At 50.4% G+C, this 26,262-nt stretch overlaps 1 protein-coding gene across 2 annotated transcripts in view; it reads right to left on the bottom strand.

The window, feature by feature from the left end:
- Positions 1 to 26,262, bottom strand: part of OCA2 (OCA2 melanosomal transmembrane protein) — a 156,465-nt gene that overhangs the window by 108,355 nt on the left and 21,848 nt on the right. For both annotated transcript variants that reach the window (XM_037132735.2, XM_053658817.1), the window contains exons 3-9: positions 22,118 to 22,216; positions 17,318 to 17,506; positions 15,009 to 15,066; positions 14,576 to 14,648; positions 9,602 to 9,759; positions 8,653 to 8,735; positions 7,180 to 7,333 (exon numbers count right to left, since the gene is read on the bottom strand). In XM_037132735.2, the coding sequence (XP_036988630.2) occupies positions 7,180 to 7,333; positions 8,653 to 8,735; positions 9,602 to 9,759; positions 14,576 to 14,648; positions 15,009 to 15,066; positions 17,318 to 17,506; positions 22,118 to 22,216 (814 nt within the window). The remainder of the gene's footprint in view (positions 1 to 7,179; positions 7,334 to 8,652; positions 8,736 to 9,601; positions 9,760 to 14,575; positions 14,649 to 15,008; positions 15,067 to 17,317; positions 17,507 to 22,117; positions 22,217 to 26,262) is intronic.

Below are 26,262 nucleotides of genomic sequence, written 5' to 3' on the forward strand. Positions count from 1 at the left end.
ATTTCAGTGTGACACGCCAACAGCAGAGCAGGACAAGAGGGACCAGGCTGTCTGCCATGTCTCGAAGCAGAAGCAGAGAAGGAAGGCAAGTAGGAGGGTCTGCAGGCTGCCCAAGACTCACTCCCTCGAGTCAGGTGCCGACTGAGGGTGCATTCCTGCAGAGTCAAGAGACCACCGGCTCTGAGAAAACAGCTCTGCCCTAAGATGTAGTGTTAGCATAGGTAGGGGGCTAGTTATTAATAAAGAGGGGGAACAAAGGGAATCAGACATTGAGCTTAATAAACTAGGGAGCAGAATCAAATATTAAGCCTAATACACTGGGGAGCTTAATCAGATATTAGGACAACATTCTATAAAGCTTAATAGAAAGCTGTAGCATTTACAGACTCATTCACACACTGCAGGAGCCCGGCCGCAGAGGAGACAAAACCCTCCTAACAGACAGGAAAGCCTCCCCAGGGCGCTGCCAGCCCAGGTCGGATTATCTAAGGAAGGAGGAGGGAAAACGTGAGCAGCTTAAATCAGATGCTAGAACAGAACTTTTGGACATGCGCAGTAGGAGACAAGATAGCACAGAAAGAGGTACTTCTACTTTTGGACATGCGCAGAGAGCCAGGGTGAGGACAAAAAGGGGCAGAGCCCAGCCTGGGAAAAGGATCCAATTGGATTGGGAACGTGGAACCCTGGCAGGTCCAGAAAAGGGATTGGTCAAGGGGAGGGCCCAACTCAGGCCCAGGAATAATGGTGAATTGGTTTAGATGGTCTGAATGGCACCTTGCTGGTTACCAAGAACCAAGAACCAAGAAAAATACATTGAGGATTATCAGGAGTCCAGGGGCAGCCTGCCCACCCTCTACGTCCCAAAGGTGTATTCATTCCTTCAAACCCAGTAAAATCTTGCCACTACCTTTAAACTTCTCCACACGTGTGTCGTTTGAAATTATTTCCTCTCAACACTGCAAAAGAGCCCACTTTCACTGGCTACAGTAGGACAATTTCCAAGTCCTTCCCTAAGGCAAGTCTGCCCCTGGAATAGATGCTGGCGATGTTGTGATAATGACCCGTCTCTGGAAATCCCACAGGGCTGGCACCCAGCCCTCTCTCATAACGTGGGCCCTCCTGGGTCGGGGCGTCTGGAGGGGATTCTGGAAGCACCGGAAGTTACAGAAACTCAGGGCGAATATACCGTCCTCCCCACACGTCTGCAACACCCTCCTTCTGTATCAAATCACAGACACAGTGAAGGTGGTCTTGGATCTCACGGGTTGTTGTCTGGACTAATTACATAGGATTTCTATTTGCAAGTTATGCTAGGGTTATAAACAGAAGAAAAAATGTAATAGTTTAAGCGCTTGGAATTTTCACCAAGATAAATCATAAATCTGGGGCAGAACAATTTCAACAAATTTAAAGCATTAAAGCCATGAAGAGTAAGCTCTCTGATCATAGTCAAATCAAACTATAGTTGCTCCTCAACTAACACAGAGGTTATATGTATTACATTCCAAATATGTCCAAATATTTCGAGTTGACAATGCATTTAACCTACTGCACATCACAGCTTCACTTCCACACCATTGAACAATCAAAAAAAAAAATCACAAGTCAAACCATCATAAGTCAGGGACCAACTGTATAATTCAGTAACAGAAAGACAATAGGAAAATCTTTAAACATTTGGAAATTACAGAGCACACATCTAAATAATGTGTGAATCAAAGAGGAAGTCTCAAAGGACATTTTAAAAATAGAGAGAACTAAATAAAACTCACAACACAGCACATCAAAATCTGTAGGATGCACCTGAAGAAGTGCTGAGAGAGAAAATTATAGTAATAAACACATCAGAAAAGAGAGGTTTGCTCCAGGTGTGTAAAGGTGATCCAACATTCTAAAATAAATCGATGTAATCCACCATGTGAAACAGCTCATGAAGAAAATCAACTGACACAAAAAGTCACTGACAAAATTCAACACCCACGTGAGTAAAAACTCTCAGTACCCAAGGAAAAGAAAGGAATTTCCTCCATCCCAAATCCTACAGCTGACATCACACCTAATGGTGCAAGACTGAATGTTTCCCCTTTAAGATCAAGAATAAACCCTGGCTGGTATAGCTCAATGGATTAAGCAGTAGCCTGCGAACCAAAGGGTTGCTGGTTCAATTCCCGGTCAGGGCACATGCCTGGGTTGCAGGCCAGGTCCCCAGTGGGAGCCACATGAGAGGCAACCACACATTGATGTTTCTCTCCCTCTCTTTCTCCCTCCCTTCCCCTCTCTCTAAAAATAAATAAACAAACAAAAGAAGAAGCAAGGATGCCCACTCTCATCACTCTTACATTAGCCACTGCAATAAAGCAGAAAAAGAAAATTAAAGCCACACAAATTTGAAAAGAAAGAACAAAATCTATTGCAAGTGACATGATTGTAAACAGAAAATCCCACAGAATCTACCAAAAAATAAACTTCAGGAAGTCATAAGTAAAAATATTATTATTGATATCACTGTTACTAACAATAAAGTAATACAATCTTACATGAATTTTACATACATACTGACAATAAAATCAGGGAAACCAAAACGAAAACACAATACCAGATGTAATTGCTCCAAAGTAAAAAAAAAAAAATACTTAGGTATAAAATAAAAATGTGTACATTATCTGTGTGATAAAAAGTGGAAAAAGGAATCAAAGAAGACCTGGACAATGGAGAGACATACCATGTCCATGGCCTGGAGGGCCATTCTAGAATCTGTATAGAAAGGGAAAGGCGACAGATGAGCCAAAACAATGATGAAAACATTTTTGGGAGAAATCACTCTTCCCAATATCAAGACTTACATATCTACAGTAATGAAGAAAGAAGAATGGACGCACAGATCAGTGGAATAGGACAGAAGCATGTCCACCCAAATATGCCCAATTAATTTTTTTTAAAGATTTTATTTCTTTATCTTTAGAGGGGAAGGGAAGGAGAGAGGGAGAGAAACATCAATGTATGGTTGCCTTTCATGCATCCCCTGCTGGGAACTGGCCTGCAGGGAACCAGCCTGCAACCCCAGTATGTGCCCTGACTGGGAATCGAACCGTAATTGTCTGGTTCGCAGGCCCGCGCTCAATCCACTGAGCTATACCAGCCAGTATGCCCAATTAATTTTTAAGAAAGGAGTGGAAGTGCCCTGGCTGGTGTGGCTCAGTGGATTGAGTGCCCGCCTGCAAACCAAAGGGTCACTGGTTGGACACTCAGTCAGGGCACATGCCTGGATTGCAGGTCAGGTCCCCAGTAGGGGGCGCACCAGAGGCAACCACACATTGATGTTTCTCTGCTTCTCTTCCTCCCTTCCTTCCCCTCTCTCTAAAAATAAACAAATAGAATCTTTTTTTAAAAAAGGGAGTGAAAGCAAAAAATGAATCTATTCCTAAATGCCACATCCTAAACACAAACTAACTCAAAGTGGATCATGAACTTAAGTGTAAAAAATGAAACAATAAAAACTAGGAAAGAACATAGAAAAAATCTTTAGGCTCTAGGTCTAAGAAAAAAGTTTTAAAACCTGACAACAAAAGACAACCTATAAAGGGCAATTTTATAAACTGAACTGAGAGACAATATTTGCAAATTATATATCCAACAAGCCCTTATATCTGGAATATAAAAAGAACATTTAAAACTCAACATTAAATAAAACATTACAAATGTCTAAATGTTCAAAACAATTTTATTTGTAGTAGCCGAACACTTAAAAAATTTTTTTTAACCCTTCAAAGAATGAATGCTTAAAAAAATAGTCTATCTTACCATGGAATGTCATTTACTTGTAAATATATATATGTATAAATATATAATAGTATATAATAGTATATAATATCTTATATCTTATGTATTTATATAAATATATATTTGTTTATTTATTTATATAAATATGTGTAAATTTACATGAATATAAAATATATATTATATACATAAATATAATATACATACATTTAAATTTTTCTTTTTTAAAAAATTATTTTTCAAGTACAGTTTTCTGTATTTTACTCCCAGCCCACCCCCCCCTCGTGCTCCCCACCTCCCTTAAAAGTTTCACAGAACCCTAGCTGGGTGCCTCAGTGAGTTGGAGTGTTGTCCCAAAAGCCAAGAGGTTGTGGGTTCGATTCCTGGTCAGGGCACATACCTGGCTTGTGGGTTTGATCCCCAATCTGGGCACATATGGGAGGCAACCGATCTATGTTTCTCTCTCACATCTTTCTCTCTTTCTCCCCCCTCTTCCCTTTTGTCTCTCTAAAATCAATAAACATATTCTCAGGTGAGAATTAAAAGTAATTACATAAATACTTGCATAGAGCCGCGCCCCCTCACACACAAACTACTGCTATAGGCAACACGTTGGATGAACCTCAAGGAAATCATGCTGAGTGAGGAAAAAAAAAAGAAGCCAGTTTCAAAGGCTACACGCCACATTATTGTCTTACAAACCTTCGGTGGAACATCATAATCACAGAGAAGAACAAATCAGCAGTTGCCAGGCCTTGGGGGACGGGGAGGGTTGGGGGGAGCGTTGCTGTCCCCGGCGGTCCCAGGGGCTGGCGGGGACAGGGCGGGTGAGTATCCGTCCCCCTGGCGCCGGCGGAGAGGACGCAGGCTACATGCAGAGCCACCCGCCCCACACATGATCTCCGAATGAGCGAGTGTATAACCACTCACATCTGACTAAGCTCCGCGCGCGGCACCCGCATTAGTTCTGTGATACCCAACCACAGCTGTGGAACCTTAACCTGGAGGGAAGCTGGTGAAGGTGCAGGGACTTCCCTGTACATTTCCGTGCAACCTCCAGTGAGTCTGTGATTATCTCAAAACAAAAGGGTTTTTTTAAATAGCTGATGCAGCGAGTGCACTGTAAGATGGAGCAGCGGCGGGCATGCCCGACCCCCAGGGCCTCTAAAATGAGCCAACCTCGATGATGCAGTCCTTCCAACCCTGTCCGCTTGGTTCCTGCCAAAATAGAAGCCATGCTGAGCTGGTTTCCTTACAGGACTTTTATAACCTCGGGATGGTTATTGGGAAGAAGGAAAGGTGTTTTTTTTTTTCTCCCCTTGAATGACTATTAATAACAACCATTAGTTAATGAAAAATGAATAAATATTTACAAATTATGTAATTTTTAAAGGCTGCAAAACTATACAAAAAAAAAGATGTACGAAGCCTCAAATAGCAGAGAAGTCTTTTCAAAATGGGCATTGGACCATATTTTTTTTAATTGCTAGTGACTGTAAGTGATTAAAGCACACTGAATTTATTAAATGCCCCCATACAAAATGCTATTCAGAAAATCAGGAGGGAGTCACAAAATAAACTCAATGAACGCAGCTGCAAGTTGCCAAGGCAATAATTCATTACCATAAAATCAATAATTAAAGAAAACTAATCTATCTTGTGTTTCTCACATACACTATGCTTCACATGAGCAGAATAAGGCAGAAAATTCTCCGATGCAGAATGATTAATTTGTAGGTGCAGGTGCAATGACAGAATCAAAAACGTTATTGAAACGTGAATGAAGTAACTGGGTCAGGTCGTGGTCCCTAGTGGATCTCCAGACAACGCAGAGCTACCGGGAGCTTCGCTGTAGACTCTCGCGGGGCTGCCCCACCTCTGGTCACTGAGAAATCTCAGCATCCCTGACTGGGGACTTCAGACACCACACTCTTCCTCCTGACCCAGCTCGAACTCCCAGCACACTGGTGGAGTAAGTGGACCCCAAAATTGTACCTAAGGCTTCAGAGCTAAATTGCAGTCTGTAAGAAAAAGAGGGAATAATAGAGTAACAAATTCACTGGGCGAGGATCATCAACCCAACCCCGGGTGCAGAATCTCCTAAGAACAATAAAACAGGGTGTCCACCAGATGGCGCCGTGGCACAGCCCAGCCCAGTGGGCCGCTGGTGGCCTCAGCAGGCGGCCTCAGCGGGTGGCCTGGGGAAGAGCCCACCCACTACAGGGCTGGCTATTGCCTGGCGGCTGGGTGCTCAGCTCCTGGAATGTTCCCAAAGTTACCAAGGGAGAAACTGGCCTGTGGGCCAGGTGCGCAGCTCTCTGCTGTACACAAGCCTGGGCTGCTCTGTGCTTCAGAGTAAACTCCTACTTCCCTTCCGAAAGTTGGGGCTTTGGTGGGGTGAGGGGGCATAGGTGACAAGTCCCCAGCAAAAATCCCAGGCAAGAGGAGCCCTTTCCTGATTCTCCCAGACTCAGCCTAAGGAACCTTTGGTAATAAACCACAGCTCCCGGTGCTGATTCTGAGCCCGAATCCTTCTAGAAAGTCACAGAGCACAGGGGTGGGCATGGGGTCCCCGAAACAAAAACAAAACAGGGCTGATGGGAACAGCCCTGCCCTAGATTAATAGAGACACAGATGTAACAACTGATCCAGCCGGCGGACCTCGCTGGACACTCGAGGGCTCCACTCCCTGGAGCCGACATTCCTCACCAGGCAGACTTCCGGAACCTTCCTGACCACATTCTAGAACGTTCCTCCCACCGGCTGTCTCCTTGGAGGCACCCTTTGTGGTCTGATCCCAAGCTCGCCTCAGAAACACCTTTCCCAGTCACCAGAGACTGACTCTTAGGCCTGACTTTCGGGAGCTGACATGCAAAGTGTCCCCGTGAATCTGGATTTGTGATGACCCCAGCGATGGGTCCCACTCTGACCCAGGCACTGACCCGGCTCCGCCGCGTGCTGTGGGAGGGAGAGCCACGGGGTTTCCCAGAAACACCCGGTTTACAGGACGTGGCGCTGGTAGAGTGCGCACGGCCGCGGGCCTCCGAGTCCCGTTAGCGGGAGCAGCAGATCGCAACGTGCCACCTTACCGACGAACACCCTGCGCCCCAGAAAGGCTCAGGGCGGGTCCCCTCGAGGTCGCGCGTCATGCGAGCGGCAGAGCAGCAGTGAGAAAATCACACATGCCCTGTGTTCTCGGGTCACGTTTTGCTGGTTCCTGCCAAACACCTTGCCGAGGTTCAGCAGAAATCCCAGTTTTCTACCTAAAAGGCCGGCAGAAATGCTGCTTCTTGGGAAGACGCTGTCACCATCCGATGGAGCGGCAGGACTGAGGTCACCCGCGCACCCAGCAAGTTAAAGACACCGACTTGCAGACAAAGCGTCGACATGCACGGAGCTTACCTCGAATATAATGAGCACGTAGACGCCGGCGAGGATGACGGCGGCAGTGGTCACTTGGGCCTCCACGCTGGCGCGGAGGTGCTGGTGTGCCAGCAGCAGCGGGACCACCTGGGTCCCCTGGAGCTCGGCGCGGATGCTGATGGAAACGCCTGCTCTGCAGAGTGAAGCAAAAACCTTAGCGCTGATGCGGCGAACAGACGTTTGGCAACCACTGGAGCTTCCCCCTCTGTGTCCTTCCAACCAAGTCACCCGCAGCCCTGGCCAGAGCCCTACCGACCCCAGTCCCCGAGACGCAGAGCCCCCCCGTACAGGAGACAGGGGTGCGGCATGCGGGAGGCGGCCTCCCAGGGCCAATGCAGGCGCCACTCCTACAACTTACTGGGCGCAGGAACGCGCACCTACTTCCTGTCCTCCTCACCGACCACCACCTGACTTCTTTGTGGGCTCACAAATAGAAAAAGGCCACGTGCAGCCTGAGAACACACACAGGCTGTCGCTGGCAGCGGGACAAGCCCCAGAGCGCAGGAGGCGTCACAGCCCGAGGCATGCCGGACCTGAAGCCTGGTTCTAAAGGGCAGAACTCCCATGTCCACTTCCGAACCCTCGGTCGTAAAGAATGCACAGAGTATTTGGAGATGGGGTCTTATACGGAGGCAAGTAAAACAAGGCCCCTTGGTGGCCATCCAGGATGGCAGGTGTCCTTCGAAGAAGAGATCAGGACACAGACACCCAGAGGGACGACGGTGTGAGGACACAGGGAAAAGATGGCTGTCCACCCTCTGAGGAGAGGGGGCCTCAGAAGACAGGCACCGTGCTGTCGCCTTAAGAGCGTAATTGTGCTTGCTTGTCCTGGCTGGTGTGGCTCAGTGGACTGGGCACCGGTGGCCAGTTCCACTCCCACTCATGGCACATGCCTGGGCTGCAGGCCAGGTCCCCAGCAGGGGGCGTGCGAGAGGCAACCACTCACTGAAGTTTCTTTCTCTGTTTCCTTCCCTTCTCCACTCTCTAAAAATAAATAAAATAGTTTTTGAATTTCCCTTGGGTAAGTCACCCAGCCTGTGGCATATTTCATGGCAGCCCTAGAGAACACATACAACAGCCAAAGCACAGCTTAATTAATATGGAGAGGCGTTCATGAAAGAAAAAGAGAAAGAACCCTAACATTTCCCAGAATTCACCATAGGAGAGCTTCATGATAATCATGAAATTAATGCAGAAGCCGTAAAATACCACGTGCTTCAAATGGGCCTGGGATGAACACTGTCATTTCCCACTGGTGTGACCGTGACACCCTGCCACATCCTTTGAGTTCACCGTCCGCCCAGAAAGAGCATCTCGTCCACAGCACATAACTGACCGGGTACCATTTGTCCCCCAAATCAGAGCCACACAGGCAAAAATTCTTAAAGTGAGCGTGTCCCAGAGGACAACCTTCTCTACCCACTGTCCAGACCTGGATCACGTGAGACCTACCTGCTCGGAACCTCAAAGGTCCTGCTGACCACCAGGCGCTCGCTCTGCCGGGGGCTTAAAAATACCGTCCAGTTATGAATGACCTGGAAAGGTCAAAGTGGGAAACTGCGGTCAGGCTTTGAACTTGAACGTCAGCGGGGACCCAGTGCTCTGCAATGTAGGTGTTTGTTTGGAATAAGGAGAAAGGGAAGACTCAGGGGGACTGTTCACCGACACCCACTTCCCCACCAGAAACAGTCCAGGCGGTGCGGAGCTGGAAATGTCCACATTGTGGGAGGCCTTTGTTTTAGAAAGAGCGTCTTCTGAGCCCTCTGGGGCAGCGCAGAAGAAACGCTGGCTTAACACTGCTACCGGCTCACAAACTTGGGGCAGGTGGGAGGGAGGCCCCAAGTGTAGCCACCACCCGCCCTGGTCCCCCCTGCGCCTGGCAGGAAAGAGGGGGGGAAATGTGTGTGGGGGGCCAGGGAATTTCCATGGGAGGGCAGCAGTCTTGCTGCCCACAGTCACAAAGGACATGGAAACCAGGAACCGGATTACTCAAAGTGTGAACAAGTGCGGGGCCCAGTGGCTCAGCTGGTTGGACTGTCATCCCAATACGCCAAGGTTGCAGGTTTGATCCCCAGTCAGAGTATGCACAGTGTTTCTCTCTCAATTCTATGTTTCTCACTCTCTTTCTCTCTCCCCTCCTACCTCTGTAAAATCAATAAATACACCCTCAGATAAAGATTTTTTTTAAAAACAAGCTTCATTTGCATAAATGGTGAGAATTTTGTAATTGACTTAAAGAAGGGGGAAAAGAATTTCAAAGACCAAGCAAAAGAAGAGGGCTTTCCTGACAGTGAGCTCACTGCCTCCCGGCTCCCTATCCCATCCGTTCTAGAGGAAACTCGGTTTGTAAAGAGATGAAGTGAGTTTTTACAATTCCATTAAAATAACACATAAGTATGACCTGCTGTGGCCGCCGCCGGGAGCCTGGAGCATTGGCCTGGGTCACCTCCACCACGACATGATCTTCTCTTCCTGGACGACTCGGGCCACTGGCCACCAGGGCCCCGGCCAGGTCCACCTGGAGCAGCGTGGAGTCGGCTCTGCTGCTGAGGTTCACAGCTGGGGACACGTCAAGGTGAATCACAGAGCAAGCAGAGACCTAGGGTCCCCCCACCATCTGCCCCATGCACACCCTCCTTGGAAGCTGCACAAAGAAATGCATAGCCAGCCCCTGCTGGTGTGGCTCGGTAGATTGTGGCTTAGTGTGAACCAAGGGGTCCCTGGTCAATTCCCAGTCAGGGCACATACCTGGGTTGCAGATCAGGTCCCCAGTAGGGGGCGCATGAGAGGCAACCACACACTGATGTTTCTCTGCCTTTCTTTCTCCCTCCCTTCCCCTCTCTCTAAAAATAAATAAAATCTTTTTTTTTTTAAGAATTCTGACAGCAGCTAAGAGAGAAATTCCACGTTGAAGTCAGGAATGTATCGAGAGGCTACCCCCTCCATCTGGACCCTGAGCTCCTGCATCCTGCACCTGGGTTTGCACCAACACAGCAGCCTGCGTTGCTGAGGCCTTCTCTCCCTGCTCCGGGCCGACTCCCACCTCTGCTGCAGGGTCCTGGGGGGCACGACGTGGGTCCTGCACTGCAGCCAGCCCAGCCACTGCACCTCCAGAACAGAGCAGCAGTGATGGTGGAAGACGCATCTCCAAATGATCCATGTTCTGTGTGAGGTCTCAGAAGTCCCACGGCAGCCCTGATGTGTGGCTCAGTTGGTTGGCGCGTCAGCCCACAAAGTGGAAGGCCACCAGTTTGATTCCCGCTCAGAACACATACCTGGGTTGCTGGTTTAGTCCCCAGTTGGGGTGCGTTCTAGAGGCAACTGATCGGCTAATTTTTCTACTCTTCTTTAAAACCCTCACAAAAACAGGTGGTTTGCAGAGCAGACAGAGGGAGAGGGCGGAACCACTGCCAGGGTGTCTGCAGGGTTTGCATGGAGTTTTGGGAGCAACAGGGAAAGGTTGATCCTTTTTCATTGCCTACTTCATGCAGCAAATGTACCGTGTGTGTGTGTGTGTGTGTGTGTGTGTGTGTGTGTGTGTAAAGATTTATTTATTTATTTTGAGAGAGCAGGGGAGGGAGGGGAGAAGAGAGGGAGAGAGAAACATCAATGTGTGGTTGCCTTTCCCATGCTCCCTACTGGGGGCCTGGCCAGCAACCCAGGCATGTGCCCTGACAGGGAATTGAACCTGTGACCCTTTGGTTCACAGGCTGGCACTCAATGCACTGAGCCACCCAAGCCGAGGCTATACTGTTTTTTGTTTTATAAATGTACAAAAACACCCAGGGAAGAAAGCACTGGATCAATACCAGCTCCATCGTCCATCTATCTGAGAGCCTGACTGGAGGGTCTCTCCACACACCCCGGATGCCACTTGGGGTCTAAAATGGACAAATGGAAACCGGAAGTCACACGGGGGGGGCAGAACGTAGTGGGAGAAGTCCCCAAAAGACACTGCTGCTTCTGCCACACCAAGTCACTCCTGCCCTGGTCTTTCCGCTCGACGTTCGCGGGATACCGGTGGGGAAACGTTCCACCTTGGGAACTGCAGACCTGGAGGAAACCACGGAGGTAGAACAGCACCATCTGCAGGCTACCGTGGGAAGAGCAACGGCTCCTCCCCGTGATGGAACGAATGTGGAGCGTCTACTGGGGACCAAGCGCAAAGGAACAAAACAGGCCTTTGTACCGAGGGCGCGAGCAGGCACCGGTGAAAGCACCCTAAACGGAGCGCGCGCACAATCCACAGCGCACCGGGCCGCACGCACCGCAGCCTTCCTTTTCTCTGTCTCTTCAGCCACCCACCACATGCTGAGGATGCAAAGCCCACCAGGATGGAATGGTGTCAGTAGTGACTTGCAGACGCCTGCAAACGGCAGCCTCAGTCGAGCCCCGCCCCTGCCTTCCAGCCCCGCTGAACGTCTGCTTCGCACCTGACACGCAGTACTCCCGCCTCCCCAAACCTGGAGAATTCCTATCATTTCAGAGCTCACTCAAGCTCTCCCCTCCTGAAATCCATCATCGGCATGCAGTGACTGGTGTGGCTCAGTGACCTGGGCATCGTTTCGCAAAGCAGGTCTCAGGTTCGATTCCCAATCCCGGTACATGACTAGGTTGCCGGCCACATCCCAGCAGGGGGCGTGCAAACGGCAACCAATTGATGTTTCTCACATAGATGTTTCTCTCCCTTTCTTTCTCCCTCCCTTCCCATGTCTCTAAATAAACAAAACCTTTTAAAAATCCATCCTTGGCACTCACAACTCCTTTTCTCAATGACCCCTAGTCGGGGCTGACCCTGATGAAGTGTTTATTCACACCACAGTGCTGTTCGTTGGCATTTTTCTCCCCAGCTGGTTTGTGAAATGCTTTAGAAAAAGGCGGACGCGCTGCAGTTCGCTGCGGGGCCCTTCTTTGCTATGATCTGACTCTGGCGTCGTCCGGTACTGCCCGGCTTCCCTGGGATTCCCACTGAATGGCGAGGGGCTGTCGCAGGGGCGGCTCGGAAGTTTCAGAGGTTCCAGGCCTCGGGGTTCACTGAGGCCACTCCAGATCGAGTGCTGAAGGGGGGCAGCCACCCAGCCTCTTCCAAATACTTCTGCTCCCTGACTGGGCCTCACTGAAGACCCTCTGCGACCCCGGTCGGCAGGGTGGGGGGCAGGGTGGCGGGTTGCGACCAGCTGCAGTGAAGTCAGAGGAAGAGCTGGCAACGCCAGTTCCCGGGAGAGCCGGGCTCCACGCTTGTTTGCGGGCCCCTTGGGGAGCTTGACAGAGAGGAAATGAGAAATGCAGTTCACGTATCCAAGTCCCAGGGCTCCTCCGTTCTCCCCCAGGACGTGCTTCTCCCGCTAATGCTGCAGGTGATTTTAAAGGCAAGCATCTGCCCTGCCTGGAAGCGGGGTGGGTTAGAGCAGCATCCCCGTGCGCCATGGTCGCAGGTTCGATCCTGGGTCAGGGTGCACGCAAGCAGCAATCAATGAGTGCATCAATAAATGGGACAACAAATCAATGTTTCTCTTCCTCTCTCTCTCTAAAATCTACATAACAACTTTTTAAAGTGGTGAGACATACAGACGTGAGCGAGCACCCAGGTGGAGAGAACGGACGCACTGTGCGTTTAGGGGCGGGACTTCCTCAACGGCCCGGGTTAGGCCCTGAGCACCGGGTCCGTCTGGGGTGCTGCTGGCACCCTGTGTGTGGACAGTGGCTCGGCCAAGAGAGTAGGGCATTCTAGGAAGACATGAGGGGCCCCCCAGAAGGACCCAGCAAACAATTGCAGCCAAATGCTGCTGACGGCAAGAAAAACTACCCGATTTCCTGAAGTTTCAGGCCACCCAGATTATCCAGGAAAGATACTAAAGAAAAGAACGGCTCACTTATGTTCTCTGAATGATTTGACTTCTTTTAAAAAGATAATCGCACAGAAGCAGGCAAGTGGAATCAGAAAATTTAAAAATTGCTGGAGGTCAAGTGTGGGCTCGTCTGAGAGTGGAGAGCCCCGCGGGGGCGCAGAACGGGGGTATTCACACCTTCACATGGGCTTTTCCTCCAGGAACCTCCGCAGGGGCTCCCAGGGGAGGTGGGGAGGCTGGGGAGACTCCTGAGAAAGCCTTGGTTTGAGGGGAAACTCATCAAACCTGGCAGCCTGAGGGCGCAGCTGGGGGCAGGTGCGGTGGGGGCGGGGAGAAACCTGCCAGACAGTGCAGAGGGGTTCCCATGGCAACCACAAACAGCAACTGCTGCCAGCCTCTGTCCAAATTTACACCAACCCCTCAACTAGTGCTCGCAAAATTTAAGATACGCTCACCTCCAAGCTTTACCTCAGGGCTACAGGCTGAGTGTTCGTGACCCTTCAAAATCCACGGTCAAGGCCTGCGCCCCCCACATGGTTGTATTTGGAGCTGGAACCTCTGAGGAAGTCACTGAGCTTAAGTGAGGTCATCAGCGAGGCCCTGATCTGACGGGATTATTGTCCTCATAAAAACAGACATTGGCCCTGGCAGGGCAGTTCATTGGGTGAGAGCGTCATCCCAGTTCACCAAGGAGGCAGGTTCAGCTCTGGGTCAAGGGCACACAGAAGAAGCAACCAGTGGATGCATCAATAACGGAAGCAACGGGTCGGCGTTTCTCTCTCTCCCCCCCCGCTTCCTCTCTCTCTCCTACATCAGTAAATTATAAAAAGAGAGAGCGACAGAGACCAGAGAGCGTTCTCTCTGTGTCTCCACACACCAGGGAATGACACGTGAGGATGCAGCAGGCAGGTCTGCAAGCCAGGGAACGAGACCGCACCAAACACGACATCAGCCACACCTTGACCTTGAACTACGGGCCTCCAGGACTGAGAAATAAACCCTCTAGTTGGAGCCACACTATCTGCGGTGATTTGCTGTGGCAGCCGGAAGTAACTAACACACTCAGAGTGTCTGTCCCACACATCTGCCTCCCCAGGACAAACTACGAAGCCTGAGAAAGCAACAAGAAAAAGTGCAACGTGAAGAAGCCAAGCAATCAGCGGAGCAGAAGACAGAGCCAGGAAAAGAACCAATAAACTCGAAAATGGGTCAGCAGAAATCACCCAGAGGAAGTGGGGAAGGAGGCTACGGACCCGCATGTCCCAAAGCCACAGGGAAACCGGGGCCCTAACAAAGTATGACACAGCCCCCAGCAACCCCGTGTGGGGAAGCGCACCGCCCACCCACATCGGGGTCTCCCTACTGCTCTTTCCACCTCCCCTGAGGCCTGGTTTTTCATTAGCATCCTGCTGGCTTGTGCTGTGACCTTGGGCAGCTCTTGGGACAGTTCTTGGGTGTCTCTTTGCTTTGTGACTCTCAGCCGCCCGCCACCCGTCCACCTCCCATCCAGCACGTGGTTCAGATACAGTAGCTTTCCTGCGGCGACACAGCCAGCAGCTGCCAGAACTTCCCTTGGTCTGGATACAGGCTAAACGAAACCTGTAACGACCAGAAACATCTCATGAGGAATGCAGTTGAGAGGACCACAGGGTTCACACCATTTTCGCCCCCACACAAACAAAGGGTTCACCGCAGGGGGCTGAAGGAGGATTTGGTAAGCTCCCTGAGGTGGGCAGACCCAGGGGGCCACTTCCCTGCCTTCTGCGGAGCAAAGCCAGGTCACTGAGGCTTCAGCCAGGTGACTTGGGACAAGAGCAGAGAAGCCTCCCAAGGCCTCCATGGCTACCCACGGGCCGCCACCCCCACGCCCTCAGCTCCTCCTCCAAGGGAACTGTGGTCCCACCACGCAGGCGCCCAGCCTGCGGCGGGGCCCACCATCGGTCTGGGCGCGGTACTCACGGAGCACATCACCACGAAGGCAAACAGGCCCGTGACCTTCAACCACCGGACACAGCGCCTGCAGAGAAAGGCAGGCCCCCGTCACGGCCTCACGGCGCCCTCCTGTGAGCGCACGCCCAGACCTGCCAGACCTCAGCCACCTTTCCCAGGCCCCCCGAAACCTGCCCCTTAGAGCCCGCCTTTGGGGTCCTCTCCTTAGCAGGGCAGCAAGGATCATACTGCAGACTGTGGCCCCACCTTCTGCCTGGTGGCAAGTGACTTGGTTGGGGGACGAGAGGAACAAAGGTAGCACCGAGGGCTTGCACACAGCTTCTTGCTGGAGACGCTAAGACCAAGATTTGAGGCTCCAGATTCCCGGCAACAAGCCTCATCTGGTCTCTCAGACTCACATGCGTCAATCACTTTCCTCTAAGTTTTCTGAAAGGTAGGCCTATAGATTTGACCATTAAATATACAAATGCGGAGACACAACCATTGGTTCCAGAAAGTGCAACATTGTCATTGGTTGTACAGCAGAGCCTTTCAAGAATTCCCAAGAGCCCTGGCCGGATTAGAATGTTGCCCCCGATACACCAAGGTTGTGAGTTCAATCCCCAATCAGGGCACTTAGAGAAGCAACCAATCAATGCATGAATAAGCGAAACACCAAATCTCTCTCTCTCTCTCTCCAATTCGTAGGAGGTAATTTAGTAGACAACCAGGCCATGTGCTTGGCCTGTCACTCCTTGTGGCATCCTGGCCCAGCCACCATTTTGCACTTCACCATGGCCCTCAGGCCCGAGGTGGACCAGGGCCTGGCCACCCCTCCACAGCCCCTCCAGCTGCACCTCTGGTCCTATCGCCTCCCCAGCCCACCAGGGTCCACCTCCCAGTGACACTTCACTGCCCAGCCCTGTGGTGTGCCCCACCCCTGCCGGCTCTCCTCCGGGGCGGGGCCCTGGGCTGTCTGCAATCTCTCCCTGAACTTGGAGGGCCGCTGCCACTTGGCCTGGGCTTGACACACGTTTGCAGAATGAAGGAAGTGTCGTTTTCAAAACCACTCTGGTCCTTTCAAGATGGCAACAACAGCATGTTTTGCATTCTCTTAGATGTAATGAATTTGATGAATATCAGTTCACATCTCCAAATGGTGATGCAGCAGCTTCTACTTAAATGGGCACCAAAAGGACCCTCTTTTGAAAGGATGAAGCATTCGTGGACTATTCTAAATACAAATCTCTTTCTGACCATCCAAAATATTTTTCACAAGTTTCTTCAATGACCATGCATGGGACTTAATAGACCCGTGAGAAAGGATGGCCCTGAGTCTTTCAGTTCAAGGCAACTGTTTCCCTGGTCAGAGAAGATAAACCAACCCCTGAAGGTCGAGTCTGAAATGTACTTGATTCTATTTTGCTGCCGCGTGGGACAGAGGAGGAAGCTGTCACCCGCTGCAGCAGGGAGCCAGCCAGCTGGGGATGGGTGCTGCCATCCCTGTGACCCCCGGGGCCACACCCCTGTTCACACAATTTCCCACGATTCGCAGGACCTCAGAGCAGATTCACCAGCCAAGTATTGGCCGCGCCTGTGAAGGCAGCTGAGGCCAGTGCCCGTGAGGAGCTACACGGGGCTGGGAGGCTGGCGGGTCACCCACTGCCCCCAGCCGGGCTCACAGGCTGCAAGACCTCAGGCAAAATTATCACCCTCCTGAGGTCCCTTCTGTCATCTTCCTTGGCCAGGACGATCACAGGACACCAGAGAAAGGGCAGCTTTGGATACAGACTCGTGTCCTTTGGCATTTGGTGCATCTGTCAAACAGCTTCAGTGAAGGCCTGTCCCCTGACATTGGGAAATAGTGACACTCATGATTGACAGCAACATAGGGCCCCTCACCTGTCCGTGGGCCAGACCGCCCTTGTAGAAGTCCATGGAAGGCCATGGAGCAAAGGGGACACCAGGAGACCAGGAGAGAGTCGCAGGACATGGCTGGCCCTCTGGTCCCCCAGCTCCCTCACATCTGGAACGTGGACCCAGTGGTCCTGGTCCCCAAGCCTTAGCCTGTCCCTGCAGATGCCGCCTTCAAAGGTGTTGTTCTCGATGGGACCCTTCCTTCCAATAAATGTGTATATGGGACCCTGTGGCCGCAGCCGTGGCCCTGGGCCAGCGCCACCTGGCAAGTCTGCCAGGAAACGTGTGCAGACCCTTCCCTCATCTCCACCGCACCTTTGGGAAGGGTGTCGTGAGGGCGAGACCCCCAGCCTCGCCCCAGGCCGCGGGCTGCCCTGTGCGCCCGCCACCTTGGGCAACGTGGATGCCCCCGAGCCTCCTACCTCAGCTTCGAAAGGCGGAGCCTGGCGTGGGCACCTTCCAGAAGGTCCCCCTTGTCCGAGGAGGCAGACCGGGAGGAGCCAGCCGCCTCGCTGCCCAGCAGCGACCGACCCTCCCACTCAGCCGAGCTGTTGTCCCAAGACTCCTCAGCGGTGACGAACTCCGGGTGGTAAATGTGCAGGGTCCGCACCCTGGAAAGCAACGTTTGGGGTTATTTTCACTGAAAATGAGGTTGCATCTGAGTGGTTACGTGTGAAACGTGGAGTCCCTCCTGGCTTTGGGCAGGACCGCAGAGTCGGTGCGGCTGGGCCTGGTCCCTCTGCGTGTCACAGAGCACTCGGCTCAGGGGACACCTGGAGTCACTCGAATCTTCAGAATGAGTTGTGGGCCTTTAAGAAACATCTGCTTGGCCCTGGTCGGGTAGCTCAGTTGGTTGGAGCATTGTCCCGATTGGCCAAGGTTGCAGGTTCAATCCCCAGTCAGGGCACAAATAAGCATCAAACAATGGACAACAAATGGATGTTTATTTCTCTCTCTCTCTGTCAAAGTCAATTTAAAAAAAAAGAAGAATCAACTCGTTCTGAGCTTGAAACTTTTCTACAGAGCTGGCTCAGCCCAGCGGCCACCCCCAGTCCTGCTCTGTGCAAACACCTTCCTGCAACGGAGAGATAGGGAGCAGGGCCTCCGGGCTCTCCCACCTCACATCCACGTGAGCAGGAGCGGGGACCGCCAGCGCTGGACGACAGGGGCCCAAGAACCAGAGCCAAATCTAAAGGGATGACTGGGGGGGGGGGGGGGAGCCACACGTTGATCAGAATTCCACGTGCACAATCCACTTCCTGTCGGTTGTGCCTTGGACTTCTGAGCAGTTCGCTCTGTACGAATGCGCTTGACTCTAGGGACGGTGCAACAAAGCCTAGAATTTGTGCTGCACGGACTCCTCCTGGGACCACGAGGCTGACAAAACCGCAGCGTGACTTGTAGGAACATGTGACGCCGCTCGGAGGCAGCCAGCTCTACCGGGTGCTGAGATCCTCCTCACAGTTACCCTGCTCTGGGGCTGGGTCACAGCAGGAAAAGAATACTCTTGCCCTCGCTGGTGTGGCTCAGTGAGTTGGGCGTCATCCTGCAAAGCAATACGTCACCGGTTTGATTCCAAGTCAGGAAACATGCCTGGGTTGCAGGTTTGGCCCCTGACTGGGCGTTTTCTGTTCCCAATCAGGGCTCATTCAAGAGGCAACTGATCAATGTTTTTCTCTTGCATTGGTATTGCTCTCCTTCCCTTCCCCGCTCTCTAAAAATAAGTAAATAAAATCTTTTAAAAAGAAAGAGAGGACTGGCTGGTGTGTCTTAGTGGATTGAGTGCTGGTCTGCAAACCAAAGGATCAATGGTTCAATTCCCAGTCAAGGCTCAAGCCTGGGTTGTAGGCTGGGTCCCCCTTGGAGAGACTGTGAGAGGCAACCACACACTGATGTTTCTCTCCCCCTCTCCCTGCCTTCCCCACTCTCTAAAAATAAGTAAATAAAATCTTTTAAAAAGAAAAAGAGCCCTGGCTGGTGTGGCTCCACAGACTGAACGCTGGCCTGCAAACTGAAAGGTTACCGGTTTGATTCCCGGTCAGGGCACATGCCTGGGTTGCAGGCCAGGTCCCCAGTAGGAGGCGTGCAAGAGTCAACTGATCGATGTAGCACACATCGATGTTTCTCTCCCTCTCTTTCTCTTTCCTTTCCCCTCTCTAAAAATAAATAAATCTTTAAAAAAAAAGAAGAAGAAGAGTCTTACTCATAAGGAGATGCCCAGAGAAACAAAGTACATTGTGCAGAATACGCAACAAGGTAGCAAATGATGTCGACAGGGCGCGAGCTTGGAAACTCATCTTTTCTAAGAATTTCGTGACCTGGAACTACTCAGGTGTGTGAGGAACAAGATCACAGCCCCTCGACTTCTGAGCAGACACGACTGTAACTAAAATTGGAACTAAGAAAACAGCTTTCTTGTAAGTAGAAAAAAGAGCGTTCATGACCGTGTTGTGGAGCAGCCCCGTGTGACAGAAATTTCCTTGATGGTGGGAAGGAACGTTCTCTGCCTCATGGCAGCCACATGTGCCAACTGGCCACTGGAAGCGTGCAACTGCAGAACTGAATTTGCATTTTATTAATTTTCATAAATTTAACTGTGAATCAGTACACAGGACAATTGGCCGCCATGCTGGATGGTGCCGACGCAGGGCACGCTCTGATTTATGTCGCATTAGCTGTTCGATCCTGCCCTCACACCCTGTAAAGGATGCATTCTGTCCTGAAAATATGGGAACCAGTGGGTGTGAGCCTAATAAGCCTCTTGACCAAATTAAAAACTGTAACAAGAGCCTTGGCTCAGTGGATTGAGTGCCGGTTTGCAAACCAAAGGGTTGCTGGTTCAATTCCCAGTCAGAGCACATGCCTGGGTTGCCGGCCAGGTCCCCAGCAGGGGATGTGGGAGAGGCAACCACACATTGATATTTCTCTCCCTTTCTGTCTCCCTCCCTTCCCCTCTCTGTAAGAAATGAATAAAATCTTTTTTTTTTTTAATTTAAAACTGCAACAAGGTACCCCTACGCACCCCTATGTTCATTGCAGTGTTATTTACAATCGCCAAAATATGGAAGCAACCCAAGTGCCCATCAATAGATGATTGGATAAAGAAGAAGTGGTGCATTTATACAAAGGAATATTACTCAGCCATTAAAAAGAATGGAATCTTACCATTTGCAACAGCACGGATGGACCTAGAGGGCATCGTATAAGTGGCATAAGTCAGAGAAAGATAAATATGATATGATTTCACATATATGAGGAATCTAAAGAAAATATAAATGAACAAGCAAGATAGAAACAAACTCACAGACACAGGAAACAGACTGATGGCTGTCGGAGGGGAGAGAGTAGTTGGAAGACGGGGTGAAAAGGGTGAAGGGATTGAGAAGGACAAATTGGCAGTTACAAAGCAGTCAGGGGGATGTGAAGTACACACAGCACAGGGAACGTAGGCGGTAACATTGTAATAAATATGTATGGGGCCAGGTAGGCGCTGGGCATACCTAGGGGATCACTCTGTAGTCCTATAGACATCGAACCACTATGCTGTACACCTGAAACTAATACAAATAATATTGAAAGTCAACTGCAATCAAAAAAAAATTTTAAGTTAAAAAAACTGCAATAAAATTAAATCCCCCCCCCAAAGAAAAGCATTTAAAAATCCTTTCCACACAACCCTGACTGCTGTGGCTCAGTGGGTCGGATGTCTTCCCACAAACCAAAAAGTTGCCTGTTCGACTCCCGGTCCAGGCACGTGCCTGGGTTGTGGGCCAGTTCCCTGGTGAGGGGCGCATGAGGAGAAATGATTGACGTTTCTCTGGTACTTCAACGTTTCCCCCTCCTTCCCCTCTAAGTCTTTTTTTTTTTTTAATATTTTATTATTTATTTATCTTTAGAGGGGAAGTGGGGGAAGGAGAGAGGGAGAGAAACATCAATGTATGGTTGCCTTTTGTGCGTCCCCTGCTGGGAACTGGCCTGCAGGGAACCGGCCTGCAACCCAGGCATGTGCCCTGACTGGGAATCGAATCCTTCCCCTCTAAGTCTTTTTAAAAAATCCTGCCCACCACCCACACTTCAATTAGCTTCTTGCCAGAAAAAATAAAGGAAAATGTATGGTAAGCAAGCCAGACCCACGCTGTCCTGCAGCGGTTTCTGGGAGCGAGGCGAGGCTCCGCCCCGTGGGGCGTCTGCGCTCCACGTGTGCGACGCGTGTGAGACAAATGCTCACACGTCATTGGATCCCCAATGAATCTCGAGTTCTAAAGTGCCTCAGGCCCTAACCGTTCACCAGTGACGCCAAGGAAAACCTTACGGGACTGGATGTGTGAGATGTTTGTTTACACAGCTATTGATTAGGAGAGACGCTTCCGGTGGCAGGGGCCTGCTGGACGCTGGGACAGGGGACGGAGAGGACGCAGGCCGGCAGACACAACCGTGGGTAACTCAGGGCAAGTTCCGAATAAGGGCAGACTGTGGTGTCTGAGATCGCAGGACAAGCTGGGGGTAAATGAAGGCTTCACAGAAGAGGTGACATGTGAACCCCCTTGAACTTGAGGGGACAGCCCTGGAGGCCCAGAGAGTGGAGGAGGTTCCCTTGGTTCAAAGGGCTGGTGGGGGTGGGGGGAGCTTTTGCAGAGAGACACAACTTGTCCTCAACAGTCTCCTTAGGGCGGCCCTGGCCAGGTGTCTCAGTGGGGTGGAGCACCCTGTGCCCCAGAAGGTCGGGGGTTCGATGACTGGTCAGAGTTCATACCTGGGTTGTGTGTGTGTGTGGGGGGGGGTGTTCATCCCCGAGGTGGGGAGGAGCAATGGATCAATGTTTCTCTGTCACATGGATGTTTCTCTCCCTCTCTCCCCCTGTCCCTTTCTCTGACTCTCAAATCGATGTGCATATCCTTGGATGAGGATTTTTTTTAATCCCCAGACACAGCCAAGGTCCCCGCCTGCAGCCCGTGCCCCACCCGTTGGGAAGCCTTGGCCTGGTGAGTTAGCTGTATGCACACCTGCTGCCTCATCACTGCAGACTCATGCTCAGGGTCATTTGGAAATCCATAAGCCACAGGATCCAGGCACTAGAGTCATGAATAGCTGTGACCTTGAATTGACAAGGAACTAGCAGGGGCCCAACATGTTGGGGCCAAGTTCACGTCTCAGGGAGAAATTCTCCAGCCGAGGACAGTGCCCAGAGGTTCCTTAACTCTGGGAGAAGGGGACACACTCACCCTTTCTCCTGAGAAGAATCCCTCAGCAAGGGAGTGTTTTCCGTCACGCAGGGTTCTTGGAACCTGGAGCCGAAGAGCCGGGGTAAAGGTGTGTGAGACCTGCAAGACACCGGGAGGAAGCACAGTCACCAGCTGCTGGGGCTGTGCCCGGAGAGAATGGGCAGTGAACCTGTGTTGGGAAAATCTGGAATTTCAGGAGAAACCACTAGAAACAAACCCCCTTCACTACAAACCAGGCTGGAAATGCACAGCGGAAACGTGCCACAGACCAGATGCTGGGGGAGGTGGGGCTGGACTGTGCTGTTCGACCCCCATCAGCTCCGTGGCGGATCCCAGCCAGACGTGTTCTTCCAGGCAGAGCTTCCCATCAACGAGCCCGATCGTCGTGTGATGGGCTCTGTCCTACTCAGAAAGTTCTATTTCTTCACATCATCATATTTTAAATATCACACATTGAAAGTATCCAAATGGCTTCCCTTGGGGCACCAGGCAGCAGAAGTTGGGCCAATGGAGTCATAATGAAATGAATGAGGGGCCTGGTTGGTTAGAGCATCATCTGGAGACACCAAGGTCATGGGTTCGATTCCCAGTCAGGGAACATACAAGAATCAACCAATGAATGCATTGATAAGTTGGCACAACGAATCAATGTTTCTCTTTCTCCTTCAAAATCAATACATTTTGAAATTAAAAAAAAATAATAAATGAAAGGGGCTGAGAGGTTCTCCGGGGCACAGATGCCACAGCTTAAGCAAAACAAAGGTTCAACCCTGACTGGTGTAACTCAGTGGACTAAGCTCTGGCCTTAGAACCAAAGGGTCCCAGTTCAATTCCCAGTCAGGGCACATGCCTGGGTTGTGGGCCAGGTCCCCAGTATGGGGTGCATGAGACACAACCACACACTGACATTTCTTTCTCTTTCTCCCTCCTTTCCCCATTTACTAAAAATAAATAACTAAAGTAGTTTTTTTAAAAGGTTCAGGCCCTGGCTGGTGTAGCTCAATGGATTGAGCGCAGGCTGCGAACCAAAGGGTCACGGTTCAATTCTCAGTGAGGGCATGTGCCTGGGTTGCAGCCCAGTCCCAAGTGGGGGCCATGTAAGAGGCAACCACACATTGATCTTTCTCTCCCTCTCTTTCTCCTTCCCTTCCCCTCTGTCTAAAAATAAAAAAAGAAATAAAATATTTTTAAAAGGTTCAGGCGCGACTTCCGCCAAGATGGAGGCATAGGTGGATATGCCGTGCCTTCTCACACAACCAAGTTTAGAGACAACTGAATATTAGCAACAGAAAACACAGACAGAACACGGAAAATTGAACTTTTCGGAAGTCCGTTAACAACAAATTCTTCAGCCTGATCGGTAAGGGGCGAAACCAGCAGCTGGTGAAGTGGGATTGCACAGGAGGACTCGGTCAGCCGGACTCAGGCGGAATCCAGACGCGCGGAATCCAGGCGCAGGGTTGGACCTAGTGAGCGACCGAGCGAGCCACCAGGCAAACGACCACAGGGGAGACAGCGGGGAAGCGGTGCTGCATGTTGACTGTGGTCGCGCATTTGTGCGCGGGTGGACAGGCGAGGGAGTGGGCGGTTGGACCGGGCCGGCGGGTCCCCGCGGCAAGTGGCAGTGGAGGGCACCGTCATTTCCCTGCTCTGACCCCACCTCCACATACAGCGTCATAACCCAGAGACTCTGAGTGGACCGGCCCAGGTGAACCACCTAAGACGCTAATCCTCACCCAGCTGTGAGAAACAGCAGAGGGGGTAGTCATTTCCCCGCTCTGACCACGCCCCCACATACAGCGTCACAACCCAGCGACCTGGGAGTCCAAGGCTCCGCTCCTCACACTTAAAGGGCACGAACAGACCAAAAATGTCACAAGAAGATCTCAAAGCCCCAGAGCCCATAGATCTAAGCGATGAAGAAATAGCAAAACTCTCAGACGCATAGTTTAAAACACTGGTCATCAGGATCCTCACAGAACTGGTTGATTATACCGACAAATTAGACAAATATATGAAGGCAAAACTAATTGAAATGAATGGAATTGCACAGGACACCAATAGCAATGAAAAGGAAACTGGGACTCAAATCAATGGAGTGGACCAGAAGAAAGCAAATAATGGCCAAACAGACAAGAGTCAAGAAGCAAGAATTCAAAGAAATGAGGAGAGTCTTAGGAACCTCCAGGACATCTTTAAACGCTCCAACATCCCAATTATAGGGGTACCAGAAGGGGGAAAGGCACAGCCACCAGTGGAAAACTTATTTGAACAAATAATAAAGGAGAATTTCCCCAACTGGCAAAGGAAATAGACTTCCAAGAAATCCAGGAAGCTCAGAGAGTCCCAAAGAAGTTGGACCCAAGAAGGAACACACCAAGGCACATCATAATTACATTAGCCAAGATTCAAATGAAGGAGAGAATCCTAGAAGCAGCAAGAGCTAAGGGGACAGTCACCTACAAAGGAGTGCCCATCAGACTGTCAGCAGATTTCTCAAAAGAGACCTTACAGGCAAGAAGGGGCTGGAAAGAGGTATTCCAAGTCATGAAATCCAAAGACCTACAACCAAGATTGCTCTATCCAGCAAAGCTTTCATTTAGAATGGAAGGACAGATAAGGTGCTTCTCAGATAAGATCAAATTCAAGGAGTTCATCATCACCAAGCCCTTATTATATGAAATGTTAAAGGGACTTATCTAAGAAAAAGAAGTTAAAGAAACATGAACAGTGAAAGGACAACAAACTCACAGTTATTAACAACCACACCTAAAACAAAAGCAAACTAAAAGGACAGCTAGATCAGGAGTGGAAACATAGCAATGAAGATCTCAAGGAGGGTTAGCAACAGGGGAGTGGGAGGAGGAGAAGGGGGGGAGAAGGTACAGAAAATAAGTAGCATAGACAGTAGATAGAAAATAGATGGGGGGGGCAAGAATAGCATGGGAAATATAGAATCTAAAGGACTTGAGACACATGGTCATAAACTAAAGGGGGGGGTAATGGTGGGGATGGGGGGTAGGGTGGAGGGGAATGAAGGGGGGAATAGAACAACTGTAACAGCATAATCAATAAAAAATTTAAAAAATAAAAATAAAAATAAGTAAGTCTTTTTGAAAAAAAAAAAAAAGGGTCAGGCGCCTTGGGGTACCCCTCTAAGGGGCTGACCTGTCCCCAGGAGGAGGGGCCACACACACCATCCAGAGCATGAGCTATTCCAGAGGGACATAACTGCTGTCACAACAGAGTCCACCAGCACGAATGGTCACCCTATCAAAGGACAGCTTTGTTATCGTAGACACCATCCCCAATGTCCCCTGCCCCCCTTCTCTGCCCATCTCCACCCAGCCCCCACCCCACCCCTCAGCCTTCACCACAGTGTTGTCTGAAGAACATATGACATTTAAAAGCAAATGGTTTTTCATGAAAAGAATCATTTCACTTCATGAAAGAATCATTTCATTCCTAATTATTAGACATATGTCATTTTACTTTTTAAATTTAATTGATTTAAGAGAAAGAGATCTATCGGTTGTTCCACTTATTGACGCATTCATTGGTTGCTTGTTGCACGTTCTCTGACCTGGGATTGAGCCCGTAACCTTGGCGTTCGGGACGTCACTCAAACAAACTGAGCCACCTGGCCAGGGCTGGGACCCCCCAAAAACTGAAATTTATTTATAAAAAAATTGTGTATTTATTCTTACATGCTTAAACTTCAGTCACCTGGAAAGTACTCTCTAGTTGATGCAATACACCTAATGAGACTGTTTTCCACGGCTCAAAACAGGTTTTGAACTCATCAATTTTGATGCCTTTTAGCGCTTCTGCCATTTTTTGTTTCACCTCTTCCACATCAGCAAAATGTTTCCCTTTGAGGACTTTTTTCATCCAGGGAACTAAAAATAAATCACTCGGGGTGAGGGCATGGGGGAAATGCTTGTTTTGGTCAAAAACTGCTGAACACTCAGTGTGGGGTGGGCAGGCGCTCTCATAAATCACCCATCATGAAATGGGCAAAAGCAGAGAAAAGCTTCAAAAAAAATTCACTGAAGCCAAACGCAGCCTCTCACAACAACACCAGCTGGTGCACTGATACAGGTGGGTTCTTGGAACACTCACCTTAGTGGGGGTAACTTGTACTA

Source organism: Artibeus jamaicensis, unplaced genomic scaffold (assembly GCF_021234435.1).
Source record: "Artibeus jamaicensis isolate MK-2021 breed Jamaican fruit bat unplaced genomic scaffold, CSHL_Jam_final scaffold_612, whole genome shotgun sequence".
Taxonomy (NCBI): Eukaryota; Metazoa; Chordata; class Mammalia; order Chiroptera; family Phyllostomidae; genus Artibeus; species Artibeus jamaicensis.